This window comes from Medicago sativa, chromosome 1 (genome assembly GCF_051527215.1).
Source record: "Medicago sativa cultivar Bolivia chromosome 1, Bolivia_mono, whole genome shotgun sequence".
Lineage (NCBI taxonomy): Eukaryota > Viridiplantae > Streptophyta > Magnoliopsida > Fabales > Fabaceae > Medicago > Medicago sativa.
In genome coordinates, this window is record NC_140749.1 from 77,855,091 (window position 1) to 77,874,608 (window position 19,518).

The window sequence follows — 19,518 nt, forward strand, 5'->3', positions numbered from 1 at the left end:
AGTGATTGAAAATTTTATAGGGACTAAAAGTTGAAGGAAAATTTTAGAGGGACTAAAACAAAAATTCGGTATATCTATAGGGACCAAAAACATATTTAACCCTATTATATTTACACATATAAACTAGAGTTAAATATGTTTTTGTTCCCTATAAATATATCAACTTTTCGTTTTAGTCCCTCTAAAAAATTTCTTCAACATTTAGACCCTCACAAAATTTCCATCTTCACTTTTGGTCCCTCTTTTAAAGTAAACTCATATGTAGAATTCATATTTTTGAATAAAATTTTGCAGAAAAATTCATAATATAATAAGAATCTCTTCAAAAAAAGTCAGATTTAAAAAAAATGAATTTAATATGAATTTTTATATGTTTTAAGGTTAAAAATTCATATTTAATTTGTGTTTTGTTAAAAAATTCTAATTTTTTTTGGGATTTTTTTTAGAATATTTTACACACTTCTGCACAATTTCATTAAAAAATACGAAAATTAAATTAAAATAAGGACCAAAAGTAGTGACTGAAAATTTTACAGGGACTAAAAGTTGAAGGAAAATTTCACAGGAACTAAAACAAAAAGTTGGTATATTTATAGACACCAAAAACATATTTAACCCTATAAACTAATACAACATATAAACGTTAAGAGACTAAACAACAGTTTCTTCAAATATAAAAATTTCACACAACCAATCACACGAATAATATTAAAAATAATGGGTTTTGCTAGAAGACACCTTTTATGAAGGTGTCAAACACCTTTTATGAAGGTGTCTTTTAGCAAGTTATTCTATGAACATTTTGTTAAAAGACATCAACTAATTTTTATGAAGATGTCTTTTAGCAAAGTTATAACTAAAAAGTGGAAATCACACCTTGAGGTATGAATTTCTAAAAGACACATTCGGTGGCTTCTAGCAAAACTCAAAAATAATTATGAAATAGTATCAGGAGTATGATTGATTAACTATGTAAAACATTTTTACATTAATTAACAACAACGGTGCATAAAAAAGATAGAATGCCAAAATTGTTATAATAAATTATATAAACATAATGATTATAGTTTTTACTATTTAGGTTGAAATATCTATCCAAATTGTCAACTTACAATAGTAAGTGATAATTACCTATTACCTAGGTAAATGCTAAATTAGCATAGTGAAACAAATAATTTCACACATGTAATAGTGGTAAATTTAGTAGTATAAATATGAAATTCTTACCACTAGTATGTATGCCTATATCCATAGCTTGCGGTGCTTAACTTCAAAGAGGGTCAGAAACACTTTGAAATGCTTGCCAATTGGGGTAGCAATGTTTGAAGATTGGAACCTAGCATTTAATGCTTACGGTTCATATCTCTGTATAAATAGAGAAGAGTTTCAGCAAAGCAAATATATCACTTTTGAGAAATCAAAATATATCATCATACTCCTTTCTCTTTTGATTTACTTAGTTTGATAAAGTAGTAATTTATATAATCTTATTAGATCATTAATATCATAAAATAAGTATTTAAATATCTAAATCTTTAAAAAAAAATAAAAAAAATAAAATCATATTTTAGCAATAAGAAAAACAAACACACAAAAATAGCGGTTGTTATTGGGTACTAAGTACTAACAACGGGAATCTGCAGAAATTGGTCGAGAAAAGAAAAGAAGCTGCTCGAAGATGGTAGAACGTGACGTGATCGCGACATTGTTGCTTAGTTTCATCTCATTTTCTTCAATCGTTTTCGCTTCTTCTTCTTCATGCTCCTCCATCACTGGTTAGTTATTCATTTCTCTTCTCATGCTTCTTTTTCCCCTTTTCAATTGCTCTGTCAAAGTTTTTATTAGGTTTTTGCTGATTTGAACTTGTTATTCCTTCATTTTCGGAATCAACAATTACCCAGGGTTACCGCTTGTGAGAAATATCAGCGAGAGTCATCAGGATAACTATGGTAGACCAGGTCTCTCTCACGTAACTGTTGCTGGTTCATTCTTGCACGGAATGAAAGAGGTATTGAATCCAACTTATTCACCATTCTTGTACCACATTTTACTTCATAATGTTATTTCAAGTAGCGTCTGTTTGGATTGACTTATTTGAGTTTATTTACTGGTATAAAGTATAAACACCAGTGAGACCGTTTGGCAGAACTTATGAAAAATAAGATTGTGTTGGGTTCAGCCCATTGTTTTACAAATAAGACCACATATCAATCCGGAGACCTCTAGGTCACGGTTCAACTTCGGTTGAATCAGATGGCAAATAAATAAACTAATAAAAAGTAATCTAATAAATTAAAAATGCAAAACGAAAACTAATTGAACCAAGTACCGGCCAGTTTGTCAGTTGGTTTGATCTTGGTTTACCGCAATCCGGTTGAACCATCAGGCCCAGTCCGGTTTTTAAATTAACGGTTCAAACTTTTTCTTGGACTTCGTCATGACTACAACTTTTAGGTTGTCCTTTATAATTTTATTTGACGCAAAAATAACAAATGTACTATCAGAGTATGAAGTTAATACTAGAATATTTAGTAGATTAAGCAAACATGCTGTCAAATTGTCTTACATGATAGGTTTCAAGTGGTGAATGTAGAGAGGAGTTAAGTAGTTAACTAAAGGAACGACAGAGTTGGCACAATTTGGATTACTTTCTAGTTTGTTGAAACTTCTCAACTGAGATAAGCATTTGGTTCCTGATTTATGTAAACGTTCTTAGAAATTTATAGGTGGTTGTGGAGAAGTTAAATGAGAGGTGCTTATGAAAAAGTCGAGGTGGACAGGCTAACTTAGTAGTTCATTGCAAGATTATTTCATCTTTTCTTTTTCTACATGTGCCTGTTGAAAGCTTTATCCAAACCGGTTCTATGCGTAACACTTGGGCTCACACCTTTTGTTTATTGGAACAGAAGATTTGTTGTTGATACTTGATAGTTACACTATATTTTCTAGTTGAAAAACAGATCATTTAAGGTCTTGCATCATGTTTTTCAAGCTTTGTGTGGTCATTTTTGTGAACTTTTTATGTAACAGGTTGAAGTATGGCTTCAAACATTTTCACCAGGAACACATACCCCGATTCACAGACATTCTTGTGAAGAAGTTTTTATTGTTCAAAAAGGCAGTGGCACTCTTTATATTGCATCATATTCACATGGGAAGTACCCTGGAAAGCCAGAGGAGCACTTTATCTTTCCAAACAGCACATTTCATATTCCTGTCAACGATGCTCATCAGGTAAACCATTAACTACTGTGAGATTTTACCATCTTGATTTAGTTGGATGCTAGGATCTTTGTCCACACGTGCATAGACACATATGAAATTTGAATATGTAAAACTTAGCATGTCTGGCTGTAAGTAATGCATGCAATTGTTGCTTAGTAAACAAAGAGAATGCTAGTTTGATAAAGAAAGGTTATATTGAGTGTCTTTATGTTTTGCTCAGAGTTTTGCTTTAAGGGTTAGGGAGACCTCATGTTTAACATCTAAGCTTTTACTTGAGAAATTATAGCAGGCCAACATGTAGAGTTGAGCACACCTTGTCAACTGTGAACTGTAACTAGTGAGCTGATTGAAAGAGTACAAGTTCTGGTATGGTCTATGTACAGACTTCAGATTCAAATGATGTCTAAATAAATGTAAGTTGGTCGGAGTGAAGTAACTCTTAGGAGTTTGTTAGGAACTTCTTAACTGAAAGGCAGGATATCCGTAGATTGTTTCGAATATATAAAATAATGCATGCCCAATAAGATGGAACTTCTTTAGTTTTTTCTCTTTGCCAAGACTTGAACCCTGGACCTCCAACTCCTTAACCCTTAGCTCAAACTAGTTGAGCTACCCAACCCCCCCAACATTAGCAAATGAATGATGCACATTTCTTTAGATAATAAACTTAACATATTTCTAACTTGTTCTTCGGTTACTCTGGTCCCCCTCTATTTTTACATAACTATGGAGAATATGCTTTGCAGCTTTGGAACACCAATGAGCATGAGGATTTACAAGTTCTGGTTATAATATCTCGTCCACCAGTTAAAGTGTAAGTGGCCTCTAGTCTCATTCTCATTGGATTGCATGCTTTACTAATGAGGTGATAGTTGTGACACTTAACTTCAGAAACAAAAGATGATAGTGGTGGTGACTCTTGTCTGGCTCTTAAAAATATAGCAAACTACTAAAAAAGCATTCTTAGTTCTTAGTAACTTGGTTGATGGTATCCCAAAAACGCGTGTATTAACCTTGGCATTTCACGTTCGATAGATTATACATTGGTTTTTACTCATGCTTTTTAAACTTCATGGTGTTTTTTTATGCAGTATTTAAAAATGAGAAATGCTAACGAGTGCCCCTGGGGCACTCTTTAAGGTCTTTAAATGGTAACTTTGTCCGAAAATATGTGTAATCAATGCATTGGAAATTGAAATATTTGACCTTTTTATGAAATAATTTCTTGTTTTGTAATCCTTAAAGAGTGCCAAGACTTCCCCGAGGGCACTCGTTAGCAAGACCCTTTAAAAATTCATATTAAATGGGTGCATTGAATTGCATTCTTTTACCCGTATCACATTGTCTTTGCCTACTTTGTTCTGCAGTCAAATAAAATAAGATGCTTAGTTTGAAGTCAATATCCTGAGGTTCTTTAAAGATTGAACTGCAATGTCCCATATCGGCAGTGGGGGGGGGGCTAAGATTGATTTTGTTGAGGTGGCCACCAATTTAACAAATATATATAAAACTATTTCAAATAAAAGCCAAATCAATTTGTTGGCCTGGTGGAAACTTTAGACGGATTTTTACACTCAAGAAGTGGGTGCTACACCTAACTAGAACATTTTAATTTTGGTGTTTGCCCTCCGATTCTCAGGGAAAGGGGCCCTGCTAATCCAAAGTTCTGCCGAGAGGTAAGTAAAGCCTGGCCAAGAATTGTTCTACTTCTACCCAGGAATCGAACTCAGGTTCTCCTGAACAATTCATCATTGGTGGAGTAACTAGAACATTTTTGGAGAAAGAAAATAAAATAGAAACAAAAAATATACAATCTAAGACTCAAACTACCTATGCTTTGCAAGACATCTCTTTGCCACTGGAACCCTAGCAATGAACTCTAATATGAGACAGATGATAATATATACAGACATAACTATTATAATGTATATATTTATCTATTGAGCAGAAGAAAGTTTTGGGGTGGTCATAGCTATCCCTAGTCCCATCCAAGATCCAACTCTGTGTATTGGTCTGATGATGGTTTCTATACTAAACAATATTTGAATCTGTTGAGAGACATTTCATAGTTGGCGGTGGTTCAATAGTTTTGCTCTGGAATGCACGTCTTCTATTCTACTCCATTAACAATATGTACACTTTACATTATCGGACAGTGGGACCGATATATTTCTTTCTTTTCGTAAGTTGGCCTTTTCTCCTATTTATATTTTTCAAAACGCAACAAAGGATTCAAACTTGCGCTAGCATCATTTTCCCAAAGGACACAGCCACTGGGTTATATCGTAATCATGTTTTTCTCCTGTTTTTAGTTGCTCATTAATCATTATGTTTTTTTTGGTTTTTCATTAGGTTTGTATATGATGACTGGTCTATGCCTCACAGTGCAGCGAGACTGAAATTCCCCTACTATTGGGATGAGCAATGTTCTCAAGAATCTTCAAAAGACGAACTGTGATTTGTGGTCATGGTGTACACTTAATACATGTTTTATTGCTGGGATGTTGCATTGTTGTACAGAATTTCTTAACTACAAGTTCAAAACTGTTTAGACATTCATATTCTTTAGTCTAATATCACCACTTTCCACATAGACTTGAATAAATTAGCAGGTTCTAAAATTTTGCTACTAGTTGTTCAACATTGGTTATGCAAAACAAAAAGAAAACAAACAGAGGATTCCTTAAAAAGGGATACACCCAAGAATGCCAACTCTTTGAGGTGCCTTGTAATCTCTCTTGAAAAGAGTAAAAATTTAAGAGATGATGTTCACTTGGTATAAAGGAAACTCATAATTTCCCCCCTTAAAAACTTAAGCAAAACTTACTCTACAATTCTGATAGGGACTTGGATATTTAGGGTGCCCAAATCCTACACTGAGTAGTATGAGATGTTCGGTGGACTATTTAAGTAACTTGGTTCTTTCCCCTTGATAACTAGTTTTTAAGGGAGGGTTCCCCAAGTCTTTGGATGCTTATGATACTTATCAATTGATATCAGTGCTTGACTTGGGTGTTATGAGGTGCCTAAGTCCACATGAGTTGTCTGGATGCTAGGTGGAGTATTTAAGTGGCTTGATTCTTCCCTTTTGATCGATAGCTAGCTTATAGGAGAGGTTTCCCAAATCTTTGATACTTATCAGATTCACACTTTGAACTTGAAACTTGGTGAAGAGTAAATAGATGAGTAACTTTGGGATTGTTTCAGAAGTTAAATATATTTGTTGTATAAACACATGGATTTTTAGAGTCGTCATTTGAGACGCAACTCAACCTCGTATGAAATAAATTATATGTTTTGCTTTCGACTTGAAAATTAGCCTCATAGGAGGCTCAAAAGGTCAAAGCCGTACAAATATTTGAGTATGCCTACTGATTCAAAGATTTACAGTGAAGTATAAAATAAAACCATCTACCAAAAAATTCATTTAGTTATTTGCAGAGAAAAACACCTTAATAGAATGGTAGCTAAATTTTTTTTCTCTTGGGTTGCAGCCATGAATTTTTATTACTAATAGAGTTCAGTTGAAAAATTTATACAACATATGAAAGTCAAATTTAATACACATACAAACAAAATACAATCTAGTAATATTTACACACAAAATAAACACATTAATTGCATTAACAACATTTTTTAAGAAAAAGGAATTGTTTTGCGATCAATGCTGCACAATTCTTCAAATGTTTTTTTTTCTTCTTTCTAAATGATAAATGCAAATTAAGGCAATGGAGATGCACTCCAATAGAGTCTAAAAAAAAAGTTGTCTTTTTATAGGAAGAAAATCATTAATTTTTGAGTTAAAAAAATCATTAAAATTTATTTACTGAGTTTATTATTACACGCGTCAAAAAATTTATTCTCTCAAATCAAGACGAAGGGAAACTATGTATTGGATTAGGATTCTAAGGGATTTTAAAAGACTTTTTAATTATGAAAAAGTCTTGTGGTATTCAATCAAGACTCTTTGCAATTTAAAAAAAGTCTTGTGGTATTCAATCAAGATTCTTTGTCATTTTAAAAAAGTCTTGAGGTATTCAATCAAGACTTTTCATCACTTAAAAAAAGTCTCATGGTATTCAAAATCATTCAAATTTCAAAGGATTGTTTAATAAATTAGATTTTGATGGATTTTGTGAGATTGTCTAGTGAAATTTTAACAAAAAAAAGTCTTTCATGAAGACATAAGATTTCTTGGGATTGTTTTTCTTTAAAAGTTTTTACTATCCCTTCTTCCTTCTCTCTTCTCCCTTCCCTCTCTCATCTCTTTTCTCCCTCCTCTCTCTCTCCCTTCTCTCTTCGTCTCTCTCTCTTCTCCCTTCTCTCTCTCTCTCTCTCTCTCTCTCTCTCTCCTGTCTTTTCTCCCCTCTCTCTCTCTCTATCTCTTCTCCCTCTAACTCCTCTATTTTCTCCTTTCTCTCCTTCCTCTCTTCCCCCTCTCTATCTCTCATAAAAATAAAATAAAAAATAAGAGCATATATTCAAAATATTATGATAGAGAGTGTGTTGTAATCATTTCTTTTCAATGAGTCCTTAAAATTCATAAAATCTTTTGAAATCTTATAAATCCAAAAAATCCTTTAAAATCCTTTTAAATCTTATGATGAAAATCCATTGAAATCCAAATTGAAAATCCTGATTGTCTTTTAAAATCATGAAAGTCATTAAAATCCTACAAAATCTTTTAAAATCTTTAAGACTTTTTTAAGCAAAAATTGTCCTTCAAAATCCTAATCCAATACACCCCTAAATCAAAAAATGTATATAAAGGCATGATAAATGATTCAATGTAACGAAATAATCTCATTCACAAATATACACTAGTATAGTATCCGTAGGAAAGTCATTAGGCAACAAATTTTGAAGCCATATACAAATCTCTTAAAAAAAAAACACGTAAAAGTAAATGAAGATTCTAAATTCATATAATATAGAAAGATATTAATATAGTTGCTAATTCGTTTTGGTGCCAATTAGCAACAAAAATGGCAACTATATTAATATCTTTCTATATTATAATATCCTCCGAGGATTATTCTCTTCCCTACAATCTCTCTAACCAATCCCACACAAACATTCCCTTTTCCTTAACCTTTTTACAAAATTTGTCTCAAACCAGCTACGCGCAAACAAACAACAGATCAAGAATTATGGCTCCAACTCTTTCACCCCTTTTTGCTGCTTGAGACAACCTTGATTTCCCCACATTTAACATAAAAGGAGACAGGATGGCCTTTGGAAAATCACCACTCCATGGCCTCCTGTCTTTCCTCCTTCTCTTCTTCTCCCCTTCCCTCCTCCACCGTTATGTTTCCGCTGCAGTCACCGTCACAACAACCTCCATCCATCTTGATATCGTACGAAAGCCTTCCCCTGATGCCCCTATATTTAGAGAAGCCCCTGCTTTTCGCAACGGCAATACATGCAACAAAGAAAGCATTCACATTTCCATGACATTGGACTCAAATTATCTCAGAGGGACCATGGCTGCTGTCCTCTCCATTTTGCAACATTCAACTTGTCCTGAAAATGTTGAGTTTCATTTCCTTTGGGCAAGGTTTGAGCCTCAGGTTTTTCTAAGCATAAGATCAACCTTCCCTTACCTCAAATTTAAGATTTATCGCTTTGAATCCAATAGGGTCCGCGGGAAAATATCAAAATCGATTCGTCAAGCATTGGATCAGCCTCTTAACTATGCAAGAATCTACCTTTCTGATATTCTCCCTCTTTATGTCAAGCGAGTCATATACCTTGATTCTGATATTGTTGTTGTTGATGACATTGGAAAGCTATGGGAGGTTGACTTGCAGGGCAAGGTATTGGCTGCACCGGAATATTGCCATGCAAATTTCACCGAGTATTTCACGGATTTGTTCTGGAAAGACGCCGAGTTAGCTCGTACGTTTGCAGGTCGTAAACCATGTTATTTTAACACAGGGGTGATGGTAATGGATGTGGAGAAATGGAGGGAAGGAGGGTATACACAGAAGGTGGAGCATTGGATGACAGTGCAGAAGCAAAAGAGGATATACCATTTAGGATCTTTGCCACCTTTTCTTTTGGTTTTGGCTGGGGATTTGAAGAGTGTGGATCACAGGTGGAATCAACATGGACTTGGAGGTGATAATCTTGAAGGAAAATGTAGGAGTTTGCATCCTGGTCCTATTAGTTTGCTTCATTGGAGTGGCAAAGGAAAGCCTTGGTTGAGGTTGGATTCAAGGAGACCTTGTTCTGTTGATCACCTATGGGCACCTTATGATCTCTATCGTCCAAATACTCATTCTTTGGAAGAATGAGTTATTGAAAAAGCGAACGGGGGAGGAGGAGGAGGAGGAGGGGGAGGGGGAGGGGAGGAAGAAATAATAATAATTATATAAGAGGTGAGTAATTTTAACAATTTCATTGGTTAATATTTTTCTTTGTTTTTTAATTTGGTCCTTTGACATATCATAATTGAGAGAATTTGTTGAGGGTGAATTGTAGTTTACAAGACTTGGCTGAAAATGCTATGAGGGAAATGGAGTTATAATTAAAATTTAAAATAAAAAAAGCTTTTTGCAGTTTGGTGTTGAAGAAAATTAGTAAAGGGAAGATGGATCAATTTGCAAAAGCCTATGTTCAAGACCTACGTGCGACTTCAGAAGCCAAGGGAAAAAGAAAGAAATATATATATACATGGAACAGTGTTGGTTATGTGTTTTTATGTTTTTTTCTTTATAAATTCTGGGTTTTTGGGGGGTTGAATAATAAGACAATTCCTTGGGCATTGGTTGTGTGGATGATGGTATCATTTGCATCAGTGACTGGTTGCTGGATCGATGAACATGGTCCAAAATTAAGTGTCCCTGAAAAATGATATCTATGAATTTTAATATTTTTTTTATTATCTTGATAGATTTTGTACATTCTTGTGTCCAGCTCAATTGCTGTTAGAAGATTTTGCCGTTTCAAGTTCTATTTTTGACTGAACATTGTGCATGTAATTTATATAGTCATGGTCTATAAAATTGATTAAGAAAAATATCCACACAAAGCTATAATGATTGTTTAAAATCTTCAAAGTTGAAAGTTTAATCTAAACTCGAAATCTAGAAGGGAGGAAGTACGTGTTAGGATTTACAATGAGTTTGACATAATCACGGTGAGACACTATGATTTTTTGTGTCGATCCTATTTGTAAGTTGTAACAATAGTTGTAAAAAGATCAAAAACATGCACATCCTAAGAATAAGACTACTATAACCTTCGATTTAGGCCCGCCAACAAAAAAATATTTTTCATTAATTTTTATAGACAAAATAACCTCATCAGCAGACAAAAAAGGCCACACATAATAAAATTTATCTCGAACCTCACTTACTATTAAATATTATTGGACCTTCCCGTCTCAATTTTTACCAAACAACCTACATCATTTGTTGTATAGGGGGGCTGTTGAAGCCGAGGCGGTCACCGGTCGTCCAATACCTAAATTGTTGTTCCGAAACGCCCATAATTTTATGGACTTGCGATCCTCAAGAGACATAGGTACCAAACTTGAAATAATACACACTTACTTTTTTTTTTTAACAGCAACAATACACATTTACTAACTTGCTTAGAGTATATTTGGATAGATGATTTTTGAGGGAGTTTTTTTTAAAAAAAAAAAAAAATTAAGGATGCTATAAAACATTTTTAAAAATTAATAAAGTATTATGGTAAAATTATATGATGACCTATCTTGTTATTATTTTGATTTTTTTTTTTCAAAATCTTATACCAAAATATGGATTTAATCATTAACACCTCTCTCCTCCAAAATTATTTCTCCAAACATATCCCTAAGGTGGATGTTTACACTCACCTTATAGATCGATTTTGTAATGATTTTTGTTTGATATACATATTTTGTTATTTATTGATTACACCATATCTAAAATTTAAGCGATAATAAGAGCAAAAGAACAAGTTGATTTATAGCTATTGCAAGACTCAAGTTCACCAAAACTCAAATTCAATAAGTCTAAAATATGTTTATATGTCTAAACTCAAGCCCCTCAATCACGCCACCCTTACAAAGTATCATGCCAATTCACAATAGAATTGGCTTTCTATGCATGTGAATCATGTTGATCTTTAGAAGTAACATCTGTCTTTAGAAGAGTGCAGCCAAGGCCGATCTCATTACTTGGTATAAAGTTGTTCATATTATCAAACAACAAAATATTATCTGGAGATGATTCATTTGCTTCTTTCTCAGATTCCCATAGATTGAAAAGTTTTTGTTGAAACTCCTCCATTGGTGTCAGTGTCTCCATTAGTGTCGGCCTCATAGTCGGTGCCGACCTCTCTACAAAATAAGGTACTAATGATTAAAAAAATATTATACATCATATACAATACATATTAATGGATAATCATTTATTTGTATCATCGGAAGAATATTAGCTATTAATGTGTAAATATAAGAATGAGATTGATTGATCAATCTTAGACCAACTCTTCTTTAGTTGTCTTTTTATTAGCAATATTATCTCCAGACATGAAGACTATGGAGTTGTATGTGTGTTATCTAATGCACAAAAATACAATTAATTCAAAATCTAGCATTGTGTCTACTCAAATGAATCCTCTTTTCATTGGAATGGCATTGATGGTTTGATAGGTGGCAAGAAGCTATGTCTTGCTGCAGATCATCCAAATTTCAACTACCTAACAAGGAAATGTAAACTATTCTTGTATTTATTATCATTTATGTATATCATAGCATCAAAGAAGTCATTGGTAATTTGATAACTTCCAAACAAGTGTGGGACACCATAAAAAAGGTGTTCCCCAATAATACTCATGTTGGCATCACGCACCTCAAGGACCTCAAGGAAAAACTCACTGATTCTTCAACTCTAATTTTTGAACATTTCCATAACATCAAAGAAATTACGAATGATATTTCTATCATAAAGTCACCATTGGAAGACGTTGATATGGTCATTCACATTCTATTTGAGTAGGATGTGAATATTGTGAACTGAGATGTCTGCATCCATTCTCACACCTTATAATATCATTAGCGTAAAGGATCTTCATGATATTTTATCTAATTTTAAGAACTATCTAAAAAGAGAAAGAAATCATCGATGATAACACATTTGTATCATTCAATTCCACAACCAATGCAGTCATAGAAGGTTATTTGTCTAACTTGAAACATGGAAGCTCATATGATATCTCAAACACCCTTTAATCCACATAGCAGAGACAACTCTCATAGAATCATCTTTAAATTATGGAAGAAATCAAAACACGCTGCTAAAGTTTTCTACGGGTTGCATGGTTACCCAGAATGTCCAAACGGACCCATGGAAATCCATGCTTAAACTACACCATGCCCAACCACAATGGATTGCACATCATGGATCGTTGTCAAACTAGATTTGCGCAACATCACCAACAATAGTACTTTTGAACAATATGTAGACGTTACATGCAATCCTGTTTGATCTCATCAGTATTAAGATACCCTTTCTAACCTTCATAATTCCTCTATACCCATCATACCTATAGGAGAACCCATTGTCATGTTGAGTACCTGGGCACAAACAATGAACCATGATGTTTGGTTACAAAGTTTGGCAAAGTATGTCTACGTCTTTGACTATAGATCAATTGTAGTTCCATCTTATTGATAGTGAAGCAAATTACGGTTTACAATGTTACAACTCATATATAAATGTTAGGGTTCAAATTATAACAATACCCCTGAATTGTACCCGTTAAGAATATTCGTACAATGTATTTCTTGATCACTCTTCTTGCTTGTCCTGTCCATTTTACACTACTTATGAGTCATGCCCATCATTTTCATTTTCAATCGATTAATTTGAGTATATATTTTAAAAACTTTAGCGGCGTGTGACTTTCTCACACATTACAATAAAATCAATCAATGCATTATAAAAGGAAAAATGGATGATATAAAATGGAGGGAAATTGAATAACTTCAGCTTTAAATTTGGTGAAATATGGGTGAATTGCAATTTTTATTACCTGGAGTTGGGTTTGAAAGCTTTGGGTCACTTTCAGATATTTTTTCAATGTCAAGGTCTGATGACATACTTTGCTGAGCTATCTTCGGGAGATAGTCTTCAAGGGTTCCTTTGGCCTTGAAATGCAATCCACAGGCGTTACACAAGATTGGCTTCTCATATGGTCCTTTACGCCAAACTTTAGTTTCTGTTGAAATCATGTTAACATATAAATAAACAAGAGTGATAATAATGTAAGATGAGATTCGCGTTAATAACTAGAGTAAAATAAAAATAAAAGTGTATATGCGGTTTAGTTTGGATCGATTTTTAGATATCCAAATTACAATTTTAAGAAAAAATCTATTAAAATTAATATCATAAAGACACAGTAAAATTTTAGGTTTGATGCAAAATATAACATATAATATAATAAAATTAACAATAAGGAAGGAAAAAATTGAGTATGTTTGCGACACATGAAATAGTCAAAAAATTGAATTAAATTTAAATAATAAGTATTGTTAAAAAAAGAGGAAAAACAAGCCGATATTAGATTAGTTCAATATTGTATACATATAATTTTTTTTTTAATATTTGTGTATGCGGTTCGGTTTGATTTTGAAAATGAAATTTAATATCTGATCCGATCAAAGCGGTTGTTACAAAAGCCTATCCAAATACATCCAATAAATTTATGTTCTGTGCGGTTTTTTTTTTGGGTTAATTATGTTTCTAGTCCCTATAAAATAGCGACCTTGTAAGTTTAGTCCTTACTTAATTTTAATAGCATTTTTAGTCCCTATAAAAAAAAATTTACTTACAATTTTAGTCCCTGCTAAAACAAAGTTTGATTAATTATCCTTAAACTCTTAAATTTTTGAACGATTTTTTTGAGACAAGATTAGAACACTATGAAAGGTTCGTTTACTAAAATTTAGAATTTTCAGACATGAAATGAATTAAATATGAATTTTTTAAAACGACAAAAGTTAAAGATAAAAAGTAATAAAATCTGGATGTAGAAATCAAATTTTGCGATAATTTTTTGCGAAGGAACTTTTAGTAATGTTCTAAACATGTCTGCAAAAAATTGTTCAAAAATTTAAGAGTTTAAGCATAAATTAAACAAATTTGAATTGAGTAGGGACTAATACTCAGGGCAAAAAAACAAAATTAGGGACTAAAAATGCTATTAAAATTAAGTAAGGACTAAACTTACAAGGTCGCTATTTTATAGGGACTAGAAACATAATTAACCCTTTTTTTTTTTGGGGATTGGTTTACCGTTTTATTTTAGAACGGTTTCGATGTAAACACCTTTACTTTGAATATGATTTCCTCAAAAATCTATGGAAAAAAAACTCAAGATATGAGATGACTTACCATTAATTCCACGATGCACACATGGACCCGCCATAGAATATCGTAATTTGAGTTAAGATGAATGAGCAAGAACAATATTTAACTAGATGGGCTTGAATTGAGTAGAAGTGGCTAATCTCTCAGAGGCTGATAAACCCAACTTTAGGTTTCAACTAGAAGAGGTTCAATATTTATTGTTAGACCATGTCTTGACCAAAAAGAAAGTTATGTAATAATATTAAAAAGTTTCATGAAACAAGTCAAATGAATAAATGAAATTCTAAAAGTTAATTCATACCTTTGTTTTTTTTGTTGATTACCTCATTTTGAATCTTAGTTCGGTCTCATATATAAGAAAATATTTTTTTTAGATTTATAGAATAATTAATGTATTTGGTCTACATTGTAAAACAGATACATTAATTATTCAATGAACCTAAAAAAAAAAAAAACTTTTCTTATATATGAGATCGGATGGAGTAGTTTTTTGTACAAACTAATACACAACCTACCACAGAGCAAATGAATGTTAAGATGCAATTTTAAAGGAGTCATCTTTAAATATTTGGTCAAACTATGGTTGACATCTTCATTTGCTCTCTATCCCCAACTTCCTGTGACTTCGCATCTTTAAATGTTGATTTTTATTGTATTTTTTACATATCTAGTTTGCTACATTGTCGTTTATATTTTCAAAATTAAATAGATTAGGAATACTCGAGTTTGATTATTGATGGAAAAATCTTTGGTCATACTTTATTTATTCACATGGTTAATTAAGATGTAATTTATATTTTCCAAAATGGAAAAAATTATCAAAAAAAGGTTGGCCACATTGCCCAAACCAATAGACAAGCTCCGCTTGTAACATTAAGGCCATTTGCCGAGTATTTAGCCTACACATAAGGACTAGCCACATAATCGAGTCAATACTATATTACACTTTTGGTCCCTTAAAATAATTTTTTATTTTACTTTGATCAATTAAGTTTGTTTTTTTATTTCTTTGTTTGACCCCTTAAAGTTACAAATGCTAACTTAAAAAAGTATAGCAAATCAAGCAAATTAAATAAAATATTATTTTTAAGTTACTTTTTTTTAGCTTCTAAAAAGTTGTAATGATCCTCCAAACAAAAGCTGCAATAGTGGTATTTTTTTTTTATATTTATAACTATGTTAAAGTTGTAACCTTTTGGTTTAGAATTTCTAACTCACCTGAAAAAAATGTTAAAATTGTTCAGTTGGACACTAAGCCTAGGGTTAGAATCACAACTCATATATTTGTGAGTGAATTTTCATTGACTATTATCATTTCTTCTGTCTATCAAAATAAAAGTTGTAAATAAGTGGTTGGTTGAAGCGTTTAATGAACTTCGGTTAAGATCAAATTAATCACGAGACATTGATTTTTAGTGGAAATAATCTTTGGTTGTTTTCTTTAAATTTTATAAAACTAAGGTCCTCTCTCTTCTAACCTAAAAGTCGTCAAACTCCTTCCCTTCTTCTCCAAACCTCTCGTCGTCCTCATGTAGTGGTTCTTGGTGGTGGTGCGACGAGTTTTCTACTCCGCATCACTGATCCACCCTCATGGGTTGGACCCTCCCTTCGTCGACGATCTTCTGATTCATCGTCGGTTTGAAAACCCACACGGGTTTTGGTCCTAGGTGCTACCAACACATGACTCTGGTGTTTTCTTGGACAAATTTTAAAATTTTGTTGTTGATGTAACCAAAAAAGAGTATCCATTGATTATTAGGCGTGCTTTAGAAAAGCTACGTTTCAAGACATATAATCAAGATGAATATGCAAATATAATTTGAGTTAAAAGTATTGATTATTGATGACAAATTTGACATATACATCAAACTGTTTCAAGTAATAAAGTAGTAAGTTATCGTCTATATGTTAATTTTTTTTCGCAGAAAAAAAGTTATTGTCTCTATATGAATTGTTGTTTTCCATTTGGCGATTAACTAAACCTGTAAATTAAAACAATGAATTGGGGGAGTTTTTAAGATTGGTTGTTTACAACTAAATTCAAAAGGGTTGAAACAAAGTTTTGACGGTGATTATTGATTCTTCAAATCTCATTTATGTCTGAGTTGGATTAGCACATGTTCTTAGACCAAATACTTTTTGGGTCTTGTTAAGTAGTGCTTCCGGGGCACTAGTTAAGGAAACAAAAAATATAATATTTGCATTGAAAACATAATTCTTTACATTTTTTAAACTTTGACTACACAAGTTCCAAGGTATTTATACTATATTTGGTTTCCTTAACCAGTGCCCCCGGGGGCACTGGTTAACATTTTCCATACTTTTTAAGTTTATACTCTTGACGTCTAACATAGTACGACATATTCCAACTACAATTTCACAGACCCCTTCGTTAAATACTGCTCCTCTAATTCTTGTAGGGACTTATATTCTCACAAGTGTTTGAGAAGTTTAAATCTAGTCATACAAGAGAAATTTCCGATCTCTCGCCAAATGGATCTAGTAAATTATAGCCATGTATTAATGGTGTACAAAGATCAGAGTACAAACCTCAAATTATCTATTTATTCACTTCAAATGTGAATATTTTAATCACTATATTATTTGACAAAAAAATAATTCCACCGGTCACCACCTCATCATCAACAACAACATTGTTTTTTTTAAACAAATTTGCCTACTAATCGAGGATCGTACATTTTAATATGAAAAAGTGGAGAGTTGAAGGTTTGAATCTCAAACCCAACTATATATTGTCCTATTTAGTTTTTTTTTTTACAAGTCCTATTAAGAAACATAAAAGAACTTGATATGAAAAAAAAAAAAGATTAATTTAAAATTAAAAAATATAGATTTGGTTGATAGTACTTCCTATAAAAATCTTCGAATGGCATTCAGCTAACTCTACTCACTCTCTAATCTCTCCTTATTCCTTAACCCTCATGAATTTCTTCAAATCCGTTTTCTCCGACGACCCAGATCCACCTCAACCCGAATCCGAACCCAAACCCAACAATGCTGACCAGGATCCCAATTCCGGCGACGGCGACGCTTGGAACTTCGGCGGGCTCATTAAAACCCTCGCATCCAAATCCGAATCCATAATCGAAACTTACCGTCGCGATCTACAAGAATTCAGCACCGGCTTAAAAAACGAGATCGAAGTTGCTCAAGATTCCGTCGGTGAGATTGGAACCACCGTCATCAAAGGAACGGCTCAGATCATATCTCAAGGTAAAGAAGCCATCCTCGCCGTTAATCTCGATTCCGATTCCGATAATAGCACTGCCACTGCAAATCGCGATTCGAAACGATTGGATTCGAAGCGGTATAGTAGGTTTGATGCTCAGGTTCGTGCAATTCAGGGTGATGTTGGGACTTATACTGAGGTGCCTGGGGATTTGAGTGAATTTGATGAGTGGAAATTAGGGTTTGTGTTGGATGAGAAAAGTGATGAAATGGAGAAGCTTTTTAGGGAGAACGATGCAATGGAGAGTGTTTACAAAAGGGTTGTTCCGAGTGTAGTTGATCATGAAAGTTTTTGGTTTAGGTATTATTATAAGGTTTATAGGTTGAAGAAAGCTGAAGATGTTAGGGCTAGGCTTGTTAGAAGAATTTCCAGGGAAGAAGAGGATTTGAGTTGGGATGTTGAAGATGACGACGATGATGATGTGGAGGAGGAGGAGAATGAAGGTGAAGTTAAAGTTAAACAAGAGACTGTGATCAACAAGGAAATTGGTGGTGAAAATTTGGTGGAAAAGGTAAAGGTTGATACTGATTTGAAAATCGGTGCTTCTGGCTCTGGTGCTAGTGATGAGAAGAATTCGAGTGTGGACGAGGGGCAGCATTCAAGGGAGGAGGAATTGAAAGTAGAAAAGAAAGACAATGTAGTGCAAAGCAATGAACTAGGTGATGAGAAGGATAAGTATGTTGAAGAATCACGAGTTGTTGAAAACAAGGATGATGATGGTGGTGTTGATAAAGCATCGAAGTCGGTAGTGGATGATGCTGCGAACAAGGAAGTTTCTGCGGGTGAGTCTGATGAGAAAGTGATAGAAAGGAAGGATGGTGATGAAAAACCTTCTAGTAAGAATGAGTCATCAGTGGTTGAAAGTAAGCACATGGAAAATGAGGAGGAAGAGGATCTTGGGTGGGATGATATTGAGGATCTTAGTGGTATTGATGAAAAGAAGGAAACTCAATCTCAGAGTCAGAGTGATAGTGCCAGCAAAGTTGATTTGCTGAAGCGCCTTAGTACTGCAGAGGAAGATGAAGACTTGAGTTGGGATATCGAAGATGATGACGATGAGCCTGCTAAGGCTTGATATATTTGATCCATTCTGTTTTGATTCCTCAAAAGAAATAGTATATGTGTGCCATTTTTAACAAAAAGAAATTTGTCTGTGTTCTTTTTTGTATTTTGTTGAATTATGATAGAAGTAATATTGTGAATTTGTGATCTCATTTCTATACTCATAATGCATCAAAAGCAATTGTTTCTATAGTAATATGACTGATGTCTTTTCTTATTTGATTTATACATTAGTTGTGGAATTGAAAGTCCCACTCCAACTCCAACGATCCCAACATAATACATCTTTGTGTAATTGTATTGTCTTTTAATATTAAGCATGAGAATAGATTGATTCATTCTCCAACACTTCCCATATTATATTTATTAGTTTCCTTGGCTGACTCTCCATATGAACTTTGTTATACAAGCTATGTAAATGGAAGTTCATGTTAGAACGCGATCTAAACAACCTCCCTTAGAACGTGATCTAAACAACCTCCCATTTCTACCTTTGAATGATTCAATCTCCAAATCTTATATTGCTTCTTCCGAGGTTTAGTAGTGTAGGGTTTATGGTCTGTACATGGACACTGATTATGTTTGAGTCGCCTATGTTTGAAATGAAACATG

At 33.3% G+C, this 19,518-nt stretch overlaps 3 protein-coding genes and 1 pseudogene across 4 annotated transcripts; 3 read left to right on the top strand and 1 right to left on the bottom strand.

Moving 5' to 3' along the window:
- The first annotated feature begins 1,573 nt into the window (after window positions 1-1,573).
- On the top strand, window positions 1,574-5,784 carry ABP1 (endoplasmic reticulum auxin binding protein 1). The gene is made up of 5 exons (XM_085738319.1): window positions 1,574-1,775; window positions 1,902-2,008; window positions 3,031-3,234; window positions 3,972-4,039; window positions 5,578-5,784. Exons 1-5 carry the CDS (start codon window positions 1,679-1,681, stop codon window positions 5,681-5,683), a joined length of 582 nt encoding a protein of 193 aa, XP_085594445.1. The 5' UTR covers window positions 1,574-1,678; the 3' UTR covers window positions 5,684-5,784.
- A 2,540-nt stretch (window positions 5,785-8,324) lies between these two features.
- On the top strand, window positions 8,325-10,194 carry LOC146957704 (putative galacturonosyltransferase-like 4 pseudogene; annotated as a pseudogene). Its single transcript, XR_015023788.1, has 2 exons — window positions 8,325-9,605; window positions 9,787-10,194. The product of XR_015023788.1 is annotated as a putative galacturonosyltransferase-like 4 pseudogene (transcript).
- A 1,124-nt stretch (window positions 10,195-11,318) lies between these two features.
- On the bottom strand, window positions 11,319-13,453 carry LOC146957705 (uncharacterized). The gene is made up of 2 exons (XM_085751044.1): window positions 13,255-13,453; window positions 11,319-11,557 (listed from the first exon to the last, which is right to left on the bottom strand). Exons 1-2 carry the CDS (start codon window positions 13,451-13,453, stop codon window positions 11,319-11,321), a joined length of 438 nt encoding a protein of 145 aa, XP_085607170.1.
- A 4,047-nt stretch (window positions 13,454-17,500) lies between these two features.
- Window positions 17,501-19,102, top strand: LOC146957706 (uncharacterized). The gene has a single exon (XM_085738382.1). It carries the CDS (start codon window positions 17,537-17,539, stop codon window positions 18,917-18,919), a length of 1,383 nt encoding a protein of 460 aa, XP_085594508.1. The 5' UTR covers window positions 17,501-17,536; the 3' UTR covers window positions 18,920-19,102.
- The last annotated feature ends 416 nt before the right edge of the window (window positions 19,103-19,518 follow it).